General features: G+C 34.6%; 1 protein-coding gene and 1 long non-coding RNA gene across 5 annotated transcripts; one reads left to right on the forward strand and one right to left on the reverse strand.

Annotated features, from left to right (window-relative positions):
- Positions 1-4,228: 4,228 nt before the first annotated feature.
- Positions 4,229-5,425, reverse strand: LOC149943978 (uncharacterized). Of its 2 annotated transcripts, XR_016480985.1 has the most exons (5): positions 5,267-5,425; positions 4,843-4,947; positions 4,643-4,756; positions 4,433-4,588; positions 4,229-4,311 (listed from the first exon to the last, which is right to left on the reverse strand). It is a non-coding gene; the product is annotated as an uncharacterized LOC149943978 (long non-coding RNA). The 2 variants fall into 2 exon arrangements; XR_016480984.1 differs by having other exon boundaries at positions 4,229-4,588; positions 5,267-5,415.
- Positions 5,426-5,721: 296 nt separating this feature from the next.
- Positions 5,722-11,318, forward strand: LOC149943979 (uncharacterized). 3 transcript variants are annotated; one of them, XM_090175161.1, is made up of 9 exons: positions 5,722-5,989; positions 6,761-7,557; positions 8,135-8,318; positions 8,384-8,641; positions 8,918-9,082; positions 9,146-9,292; positions 9,364-9,485; positions 9,543-9,884; positions 9,943-11,314. In XM_090175161.1, the coding sequence occupies exons 1-9, from the start codon at positions 5,764-5,766 to the stop codon at positions 11,101-11,103; spliced, it is 3,402 nt and encodes a 1,133-aa protein (XP_090031287.1). In that variant the 5' UTR covers positions 5,722-5,763; the 3' UTR covers positions 11,104-11,314. The 3 variants fall into 3 exon arrangements, with proteins under 3 accessions (XP_090031287.1, XP_090031285.1, XP_090031286.1); XM_090175159.1 differs by having other exon boundaries at positions 5,722-7,557; positions 9,943-11,318; XM_090175160.1 differs by lacking the exon at positions 9,364-9,485 and having other exon boundaries at positions 5,722-7,557; positions 9,146-9,213; positions 9,943-11,317.
- Positions 11,319-11,867: the final 549 nt, after the last annotated feature.

Here is an 11,867-nt window from a genome sequence, read left to right on the forward strand (position 1 = left end):
AAAAGTGTCACTGTCATTGCTCTACCACCAACGGTTGATGAGCTATAGCCGGTTGCAATTTTCGATTCCATTTGGGAAAAACTAAAAGACGTCAAAAATCACCTGCGGCATTCCCCCGATAATGCAGAGCGTTTCAACAACAATTAATATTGTATAGGAAAAGATACGAGAATGGAAGCAATGAAATTAGAAAATAGGTGAAGAAAACTGTAATCACTGGTGTAGCAAAAGGTTTCCGCCTTTTATCCCCTCAACCGATTCTGCCAAATTCGTTTTTACAACAAGTAACATAATCTCTATTAGTATGACACTTGCCATTGTTTCAATGTTATAACTTTTAGTCACTGTGTCTATCAAAATATTGTTAAAAAAGCCATTCACTCGAGGAAAGGATGCTAAACCAGTAATTAAAATTTTTGACACCTATTTTCTACTTTCATTGCTTCCATTCTCGTCTCTTTTCCTATACAATATTAATTGTTGTTGAACTGCTCTGCATTATCGGGGAATGCCACAAGTGATATTTGACGTCTTTTAGTTTTTCCCAAATGAAATCGAAAATTGCCACCGGCTATAGCTCCTCAACCGTTGGTGGTAGAGCAATGGCAGTGACACTTTCTAAATATGAATCAACCACCCTGAATCTGAAAATGCCGGTTTCAGGGGCGTAACTCTATTATTTGAAAAGTTGACAAAAACGACATCTGGCGTTTCCGCCGTAACTATTATCGCTTTGCAAAATACTACAACTCCACGTGAAAGGAAATAAAAAAGTATTAAAAATTGCTTATGGTTTTTTCTATCGTTTACACGTTTCGAGAAAATTTAAGATAAATGCAAAAAACCCCTTGTCGAAAATTTTGTAACAGATTGTACTTTGTACGATACTAAACTTTCTTATGAAATATATATAACTAAAAAAATCTGATGATACAAGATGAAGAACTGACCATTGACAAAGCACACCTTAACTGAATTCGTCTCAGAAGCAGCGAAATTATTTTTCTTGCTATTTGGGTCGCACAGATAACTCGAGTCAGAAATTAGAATTTCTAATCCAGCCTTGATTGGCACTTGCCTTAAGTTTTATGAACAGCACACAGTTTATCACAGTCAATCAGTCATTCAATTAATCAAATATTATAATATATCAAAATTGGTCAAGAAAATAACCGCCTCATTGGTGATGGACTCGGACTCGCAAAGTATTATTTTATTTAATTTTACTCAATTTTGAGGACAACAGGATACACGCATAAAATAAATGCCTGGATTATACTATATAGATAAAATCAATAAGCAGAGTAGTATTATAAAAAAAATAACGTTTTCATGTATCCGGCTTTACAACAAAACGAAGATAATATAGACGATCTTAACGGCAGTTGTTGAAATGAAATCCGACAATCAGTAGGAAACGCGATTACAAAAATTTGTGTTTTGACAATTTTCAAACAATTTTTTTTCAACTAAAATTAAGCTTAAATATTTTTATATTTTGCGTTAACTGTGGGTTATTTATTCTCGAGGGCCCTTCTAGAAAAATCCTACCGGGCCCATCTATCCTCCGGGCCCGTAGGCTTAAGCCTACTCAGCCTATTGGATAATCCGCCACTGCATGGTATGGGCTAGGAGGATCCTCCTAGGCATGGGTTTTAAAAACGCTGGTGGAATAACCCACTTCGACGACTTGTTCCATTTTCGGAAAGTGATCTCTGAACCGAACCGTACTGTGGGTCATTTTCACCAACCTTTTCTTTTTTAAACTACTCATTATTTAACTTCATCCGCACAAACCAAACCGAGCGAGTTTATGAATTTCAATATAGCTACATTGGGCTGACTAAAATTTCGACGCCAAAAATTCCTTCTCAATTTAGAGGTTTTCCATTGGCTTAAATCAATATGTTAGTAGCCAATAGTGTGACTCCCAAAAGTACTAGGATAAATAAAAAGGTTAAAATCTAACGTAGTGAAGATTTTTGAATGGAATAAAGGTACAGTGGCATACTTATGAGTAATTATGTTACATATGATAATACCATATGTAACATAATTACTCATAAGTATGCCACTGTACCTTTAATCCATTCAAAAATCTTCACTAACGGTTTGTTTCACCACGAACAAGTAAAAAGGTGGACTACGCTAGATTTTAACCCTGTTATTCATCCTAGTAATTTTGGGAGTCACACTATTGGCTACTAACATATTTATATAAGCCAATGGAAAACCTCTAAATTGAGAAGGAATTTTTTGCGTCGGAATTTTAGTCAGCCCAATGTAGCTTTATTGAAATTTATAAACTCGCTCGGTTTGTGCGGATGAAGTTAAATAATGATTAGTTTAGAAAAAGAAAATTTGGGGAAAATTACTAATAGAGATAACTTTCCGAAAATGGAACAAGTCGTCGAAGTGGGATATTCCACCAGCGTTTTTTAAAACCCATACCAAGCCTAGAAGAGTTAGGCCTACGGAAAAAAAAATCTGCAAAGTTCTAAAGTTCTAAAGTATTTTATTCTGGCAAAAGGCGGTGCCCATCACGCCAGAGGGCTGTACAGTATTATAGGCTCAAAGAGATATTCACACAACAAAGAGATCAGTTAAGAAAAACGTTTAGTTCGCGGGTGAATTTAGAACGGTCTGCGATGGACTTCAGAAAATCCGGAAGTGTATTCCACTTTGTAGATGCCCCAGAAAAGCTGAACCTGAATTTCAACTATTTTTTCAATAAACCTACTTCTATTATTTGACAATGTGAATTTATTTTAGAACCAGAGTCTCCGAAAACTTTATTAATTGCATTAACAGCACTTGACTGTATATTGTAGTTCATTTAAGCTATAAGCTTTGGTTTGTTTACTAAAATAATAATCAGAAGTAGAGCTAATTGAGCGATGGCATTATCGGTATTTGAGATTCGATGACGTCAAATATTACGTAGAGTATGGATGACGCAATATCTGTGAAACAAACCGTTAGTGAAGAAATAGAGCTAGTGGCATACTTATGAGTAATTATGTTACATATGATAATACGGTAGATAATTTTGAATTAATAAACTGGACACAGGACCAGTGAACCCCTAGCTTTTGAATAAAAAAACTGGTCCGAGCAATTAATAAACTGGTCTTTGACCCAGTGACCACCGCTTATTTCCAAGCCTGGCCACTCCTACCTTGGAGGAATAAAACAAGTATACAGGAGTTGCGGAGTGCTGCGAAATCGGTTTCGTCAGTGACCGTGAACTCGCGCGAGAAGGAGGGGTTCAAACGCGACTAGCGCCAACTGCATTCGGAATTTTGCAACTATTCTCATTTTATAGCATTGTTTTCGCTTCATCTGGTTTGTTTTATTCCTCCAAACAAATACGAGTCATTTTGGAAAAAGGCGCAAGGAATTTAGAAATGTTTCAAAACAAACCAGACGACGCGAAAACAATGCTATAAAATGAGAATAGTTGCAAAATTCCGTATGCAGTTGGCGCTAGTCGCGTTTGAACCCCTCCGTCTCGCGCGAGTTCACGGTCACTGACGAAACCGATTTCGCAGCTCTCCGCAACTCCTGTATACTGGTTTTATTCCTCCAAGCTCCTACGGTAGTAACACGGCCAACTTTGATTTCGCGCTGCCGCGCTATAGCGGCCATAACAAAATTTTCAAATCCCATGTAAATAAGCGAAAGAAAATTGTCCCGCTAGGGCGCTACGTCTCCTCACAAAATATGTAAATTTTATTACAGGCAAAGGCGGGGGATTCGAATTAAATCCGGAAAAAACGTTTTCTCTCGTAATAACATAATTTTTTCGGAAAAAACACGTTGGCATAAATGAAATGAAAATAACATGTTTTAGAATTATGTTCGGGTAAAATTGCCAGATAAACTAAACTAATTAAAGGAAATGTGTTTTTTAGTCAAAGAGGGGAGAATTTCAATATAAAGAGACGCGTAATTGATACAAGGCGCCATTTTTGAAAATCGGGCTTAGAAACGTCTCGGTTAATTTTTGATTTATTGTTATTAATAATAAAACGTATATAAATATGAAACCATACCGTCTTGTACCTCAAATACAAAAAATATGACAGATTTGTCTTTTCACGAGTTCCCAAGCTATGAAAATCTTCGGTTATTATGGTTCAAAATCTTTAAATGAAAAGATTTTCAAATGAGTGAAAATGGTAAAGATGTAGTCTACATTTCAAGGACGACGATTATATTTCAGGTTTGTATCTTTATTTAAAAAAATATTTATCAGTCATGTTGAAAGTGCTAGTGCAAGTTCTTCAGGAAAAAATATTTCTGAGGTGGCTGAAGATGAAATCGAAAAAGAAATTGTAGAAATATAAAAACTCAATAAAAGTCACCATAAATAACTTGCAATCAAAAATTTGGCGTCAAAACCTAAAATTACAGGTTAATTAAAGGTTACCAAATTTCAAGGAAAAATGGTTTCCTCAAGCTCCCATCAAAGATGACCCTGAAGAGATACGTTGGAAAAATTAATGGTGAAACGGGAGTTACAAAAGCCATCTCCTTGGTGTGATACAAGACCTTCTAAATTGTCCGACAATCAAATTCCTGAAGACTATAAAAATATTTTAGATGCCCTTTTGATCACTCCTGAAACTCAATGTTCTACCTTAAAATTAGCCTGTGAAGCATACTTAGCTGGGTATGTTTTGAGGGAATTACAAAGAAGGAATTTTGTGGCTGCTGCGTTGTAAACATTTCCCAGCCATGTCACAGCTCTCCACTATTGGATTTGATTAAAAACCAAGATAGAGGAAATCTTAAATATCCAAGTCGTCCATTCATATTAATTGTATCAAGAATAGTCACCTTTGTGCAACATTTGCGGGTCTCAAGGTGTTTACGATGAACTTGAGAAATGCATTTTGCCAAAGCACGAACTCTGTCCACTATTTTATAGTTGTGATCCAGAACCTGCCAAATTAATTGCAGGAATAGTCTGTCAGAAAATAGTCCCTCCGGTTATGGATAACATAACGCGCACAATTTCTGCTAAGCATGAAAAAGTAAAAGAGCTTGTATATAAGCCAATATCTAGAAAAGAATACAAACTTCAGTAACATTTACTTTGTTATTCAAAGATTCACTTTACAACTATACTAAAAATATATCTATTTAATATCAAGAATAATTATCAACAACATTATTTTAAAGATGTAGGTAAATAATTACCTAATTTAAAATATTTGAATTATTGGTTTTATAAAAAATACTATTCATAATTACGCATTACCGTGATAAGGTGTTGACCACATCTGCTGGAGCAGAGCCGGAGATACACATTTTTTGTTTTTATTGTCGTAGAATATAAATAGAGTATTAAAAATATTTCAAAGCTAAATTATAATTTAAATATAACTAAAATATTAATTTACTCTTTCGTTAATAAAATAAAAATATAAAACCTGGGAAAAACGACTTTTTCTTTGAAGAATAACAGCTGATTGCACTGGAAGGCGGCAATAAAAAGAGAAAATATGTGAGGAGTTCTAGCGCTCCTTCTCCCTGGCGGGAAAAATCTTATTTTGCAAAAACACGGCGATTGTTATGGCCGCTATAGCGCGGCAGCGCGAAATCAAAGTTGGCCGTGGTAGTAACGGAACCAAAACTAAAATAATTTTTTTTAAACCAAACTTTGAAAGCGGGGAACGAAGGATGGCTTTTGGGATATGATTTTGCGCTCACTTTTTATAACATTTCTTATGTTAACTTTTTCGTTGAATTTTGTTCATGATGTTAAAGTTTAATATTTTATCTTATTTACCATTGAATGACTCAAAAGCAAAGATATCACTTGAAAATAAACTTAAATGTTGCCTGGAAGATTGCTCGGTAGAGGTAAAAATTTGGAATGTTTCTAACTTTCATACGTCTCAAGTAAATACAATAACTTTTGGGAAAAGCAAGCCGGCGTTCGGAGATTTGTTCTTCGAAGTTTATTGCGAAGTCAGGAAAGGTAATTCTTACTATCCAAATGTCTCCGAGCAATATTCACATTTCTGTAAAGATTGGTTTGTTCAAATCCCCAATTATTTTACTGACGAACACCGACCATTGTTGCACTTCAAAGAAAATAGAGCTTATCGTTATGATAGATCAAATTTCCACACTGAAGTTTCCCTAAGTGAACTAACTTTCGGAACTTTAGTCACTCCTACTCATTATGTGCCACATTATACACCAAAACAAACCCAGCGTCCCTTATCTCTTTTTGGTGGTGTGACCTTAAATGCTTTTAACATAACTTTACAACATAACATTGTTGCTGATTTTATGCATGATAGTGGAGAATTAATGATTGAATTTAGAGAACATGGAAAACCTTTGTGGCGCAGAAACAGAAATGGCCAAATGACAAAAACTTATTTTGATAATATTAAACTAAAATATGGTTCTATAAAACATATAATCTGCAATGGGAATAACATTGTTCTTGAGCTTATGAACCAGCCAACTGTGCACAGAGGCTTTAAAAGAGTTGACGAAACTAATGTTCTACCCAAATCAATCGTGGGCCGATCAAATGCCATCAGTATCACTTTTCAAAGTGTTACTCAGGCTGAAGCAATTGTTTCAAGATTGAACTTCAGATGCAAAAAGCTGGGATCACCAGTTTTCTACTGTCCCCTTTTTGTGGGTGCATTTCAATCAATGCCATCAGAAAATGGATATTTATCTCATCCAACCATGATTGGCATGGAATTTAGTTGTTTATATCTTATTGAAGCTCTTATCCGAAGAAACTGCAAGCTCCAGCTTCAAAATTTTCAAGAATTTCTTCGTGTTGTAAAACAGTTTTGGATTGAAAATAGTATTGTTGCGGAGGAGGCATTGTCAGAGCTGGTCCGTCTAACGGACACTGGTCATTCGTACAACTATTTATCATCAGTTGAAATTCTGTACCATTGGCATACGAAGATGACTGAAAATAAAAAGCTAACAATATTGGAAGGAAGCGATAAAACCATGAAAATAAGAAGAGCCATTGTTACTCCAACCAAGATTCTACTTTGGCCCCCTGAAATAAGCATTCAGAACCGCATCATCCGTACCTTTGACAAGGATTACGCTCTACGAGTATCATTTAGAGATGAAGATTACTCAAAGATTAGCTATCGGTCATCTTTGGACAATGTGGTAGTAAAAAAAGCAGTTACTTCTTCCATGTTACCAGGAATCACAATTGGGAATCGTCATTTTGAGTTTTTGGCTTGGTCTAATTCGCAAATTCGGGATCATGGAGTTTGGATGTATGCTGTTAATAAGAAAGGAGAATCTGCGGCTTCAATTAGAACATGGATGGGTGATTTTTCTGCTATTAATTGCGTTTCTAAATACATGGCTCGAATGGGGCAATGTTTTTCTCAAACACAAGATTCTAAGATGAAATATGATTTGGGCTCTCTGAATGGGAGACGATATCGAGTGGATTCTGATATAGAAAGAGGCCTAGATCCAGAAAGTCACCAACCTTATTGTTTCTCTGATGGCATTGGAAAAATATCCTCAAAAGCAGTTGCTGAGGTGAGACTTCGTTTTCTGTAAAATTAAGTACGGTTGGGTCGTAGTAAAAAACCTATTTTGTTGATATAATTTGAGGAGCCAGGTTTGATCCCAGCTTGTGGCACTGGGTGAAAACTCGGAACTACACTCCTACTGCTTAGTTTTGGCAAGTTCTCTCCCTACTGGTAAAAGGGATTTCCCCCCAAATTCTTAGGTTTCCCCTTTTCCATAAAAACTTTCAGAGGTTTATATATTGAACAGTAAACATCTGTTAATGGTAATAGTGAGTATAGGGAGCTGTTTGCCCGCTTGGCATGAAGGACTGGCCACCACCCTTCTGTGCAATTGAACCCGATTACTTAGGGTAAAGGTATTAAAAAGCCCCTAGATGACTTATTGATTGGATAGTGCCTTGGGTATTAGCCTAGCTGATTATCTATTTTATCATGGCATGCCTAAAATCAATCTTTTTGTCCACTAAAATCTTTATATTTTTTAGCGTTATTTACATAACTTTTTTAATTCAAATTGGTCCTTTTACACATATTTATTTAAAGGTATTGTTTAGTTTGAGACAACATAAATATTTCATTAACAGATTTTAGGAGTATTAAAAATAAAAGGAAACCCTAGTGCTTTTCAAATTCGGTTTGCTGGATTTAAAGGAATGTTAGTGGTGGATCCAACTCTAGACCATTATGATATTGTATTTCGTAATAGCATGGAAAAATTCCCCTGTAATTCTAGCAAATGCATAGAAATCTGTAAAGTCAGTGCTGCAAGTGAGTTAACAAACCACTAAATTAGTTGTTGCCTGCTATAATAATATTTATTAATTATTGCATAGGTAAAGTTGCTCTAAATCGACCATTAATAACAATATTGCATCAAAATGGAATACCAAATCACGTTTTCTTGAGGTTGCAAGAGGATGCTTTACAAATGTTAACTGACATGTTTTTTGATGACAAGAAAGCTGGGCATTATCTATCCGGGCACCAGAATTTGGGGCTTAACTTTGAAAATTTGATTAAGTCAGGAATTAGTCCAACTATAGAACCTTTCTTTCGGGGAATGCTTTTAGCTGCTCATTTAACAGCTGTTGGTCAGTTATTTGTCCTCTTATGGGAACACCCTGTGAATCTTTAGTCATGTTTTCTGCCACCAGTTGAGGTAACGACTTCCTCAGTATCGCGCTATATTGAGTGAGTAAGGTTCAAATAAAGTCTCTAAAAATTTGAGAATACAGAAAAATGTTTCGAACAAAAACAACAAAACAGGAATACTGACGTGAACATGCAGTCACATTCACAGAGTGTTTCCTTAATGTGTATCATATTAACGAAGCTCTTAACAAAACTAATTTGTCACATTCCTTTAGACAAAATACTAAACAAAGCCAATTTACCAATTGATCCATTGGAAGGTCGTAATATGTTTGGAGTTTTAGATGAAACTGGCACCCTGAATTATGGCGAAGTTTTCATTCAGTATACTGCAAACATGGAAGGGAAAGAAACAAATGAAGAAACTGTTATTTTGGAAGGTAATTACTTACTTTGTTGATGTTGTCTTAATATGATATTTCCTTGTAATTTCTGGTTTAAAGGAAATGTCATGATCACTAAAAATCCATGTTATCAAGCTGGAGATGTTAGGATTCTTTTGGCTAAAGATGTACCAAGCTTGCATCATATCAAAGATTGTATTGTGTTTCCTCAAAATGGACAAAGGCCTCATCCAAATGAAATGGCTGGTATGAAAAATAAACCTTAAAGTAGAATGATGTAATTTTGGTTAACAAAACAATTCTTGTGAGATTTGTAGGATCTGATTTGGACGGAGATGAATATACAGTAATTTGGAAAAAAGATCTTATCTTCAATAACAATGACCCCCCAAGTCATTTTCCATGTCCTACTAATCCAGTTTTATATCGACCAATTGAAGTATTTATTTAGAAATTTATTTAATGTTTGACTTCACATTCCTCTTTTTTTTTTAAGGTTTTTGACATGGTAGAATTTCTGTGTGATTATATCAGTTTTGATAACATTGGAAGAATAGCCAGCTCCCACTTGGCTTTTGCTGATCATAAAGATTATGGCATCAGGCATTCAATCTGTCAAAATCTTGCTAGAAAATGTAGTATAGCTGTGGACTTTGCTAAAAGTGGAGTCAAAGTGGATATAGTGAGCTATGAGATTCCAAAGGAGTATCCCGATTTCATGCAGAAGGGTAACAAAGATTCTTATAAGTCTAAAAGATCTTTAGGAGTTCTATATCGTACATGTCGAACATTTTGCGAATATACTGTTGAAACCAGCGAGATATATTCAGATATTAATGTAAGTCTAAAATGATTCAAATATTATTGAGTATCAAGTTTTAATTTGTATAATTTAGTTTGATCCACATTTGGAATATAATGGTTGGCAAAGGTACAGAGAGTCAGCTATTATAGCCAGAAACAAGTTCAACGATCGTTTGGAGACAATTATGATGACATATGGTATCAAAAATGAAAGTGAAGCCATGACGAGTTGCTTTTCTAAACTTCATGGTCGCTATAATCACTTCAAAGACAGAAGCGAAATTGAAGAGTTGATTAAATTAAGTATTGAAGATTTAGTTAGGATTATCAAAAAAGAGTTTTTTGAGGAATTTGCAAATAAAGTTGTGGTAGATCCCATGAATGTACTGAAGAAAGCTTCGGCTTGGTACATGGTAACCTACACCGCCAGTCAATCTCCCCGCTTCTTAAGTTTTCCCTGGGTAAATGCTAAACATTTGTGTGAAATTAAACTGATTAACCTAGCTAAAAATAATTTGCGAGTAGTTGTTAATCCAGTTTTGGGAAAGTACACTATGATATTGGAAGGGCTTCGAGATGAGCTTATTCATCTTGACAATTTCATTCTTTTAGAGTTGAGAAAAGAAGTATCAGCTGGTTGCCCTCTTAAAGAATGGGAGTGTGCCAGTCAAATGCTCATTATGTGGGCGCGGTATAATAATTTGACCAATATTTGCAATCTTGATGAGATAAGCATTATTAAATTACTTATTCACGCCTACAAGTCGACCCCAAACAAAGTGCCAAATGTGAAAGCTATTTCACTGATAATTATGTTCCTAAAGTACTTTATGTCCCTTCGTTTCAAAGCCAAAGGAACGTTGGCATTAGGTCTTCCATTTTTCGTGGAGAAGTTAAATGTTCTGGCTAAAGAGTCAATGACTACTTATCGACACGTAGCTATTACTGGAACCTTTGAAAGTTTTGGGAATTTTCAAAATAGTGTTGTTTTAGATGATAATGAAGAGATGGACCCTTTTCCTTTATCGGGTAATGCCAAAGGCACTTATTCAGTGGACTATCTCCAACAAAAGCTGCGTGAATGGTCAAGATGTAATGAGGTTCTAATTCGGGAAAATAACAATAGTTTAATAGTCTCTGCTTGGGGCAATACAAGACAGATTCAAAAATTGAAAAATATTTTAAATAAAGGACCAGAGGCTATTGTAAATGGGCTACTTAAAGGTAGTACACCTCTTGGGCGAGGTAATTAATTTTTTAAAGCTATGGGTACCTTAGAAGCAATGAAAATTTACAAATGCGATTTGGCAAAAGTAGTGCCTACTTCTGATCTGGTTACATTGAATCTATAGTACATTTAAGTCCCAGGTTCCCAAATGTAGATTAAGATTTTGTCCTTTTAAAATCGCTTAAACCATATTATCGTTTAAAGATTTTAAATTTTTCTTATTCATATTGGTGCTCCTCATATTTCTCGAGGAAGTGTTTTTACTATTTTTGTAATATTTTGTTTAAGTTTATTGATATGGTACCAAAGAAAAACAGGAACATAGTTTCGTATTGTTAGCATAGCGTATTGTTTTAAAATTTTATTAATATTTCAGTGAAATAATTTCTAAAGAAGAATTAAAAAAAGACCTAGTAAAAAAAAAGAAGCTTATAGCAAGAAACCAGTATTTTTGGTATAAATGTTTTAAAATTTTATTGGAAAAGGTGGATAGTATTTTAATATTACAGTGAAATAATTTCTAAAGAAGAATTAAAAAAAGACTTAGTAAAAAAAAATAAAAGCTTATAGCAAGAAACCAGTATTTTTGGTAAAAATTTGTTAAAAATGAAGAGCTGTAATATTTTAGTATTTTTATATAATGAAACTGGTAATAAAAAAATTACTTAAAATATCTTTGCAGGGGCTTACCATATTTTTAACTAATAAAAAACTAAATTTTAAAGGGCCACATTGGCAAAAAAAACTTCATCAGTCTCTTGGAAATTGCATATAATAACCATATTATGA

Source organism: Leiobunum rupestre, chromosome 5, assembly GCF_980474605.1.
Source record: "Leiobunum rupestre chromosome 5, qqLeiRupe1.1.hap1, whole genome shotgun sequence".
NCBI lineage: Eukaryota > Metazoa > Arthropoda > Arachnida > Opiliones > Sclerosomatidae > Leiobunum > Leiobunum rupestre.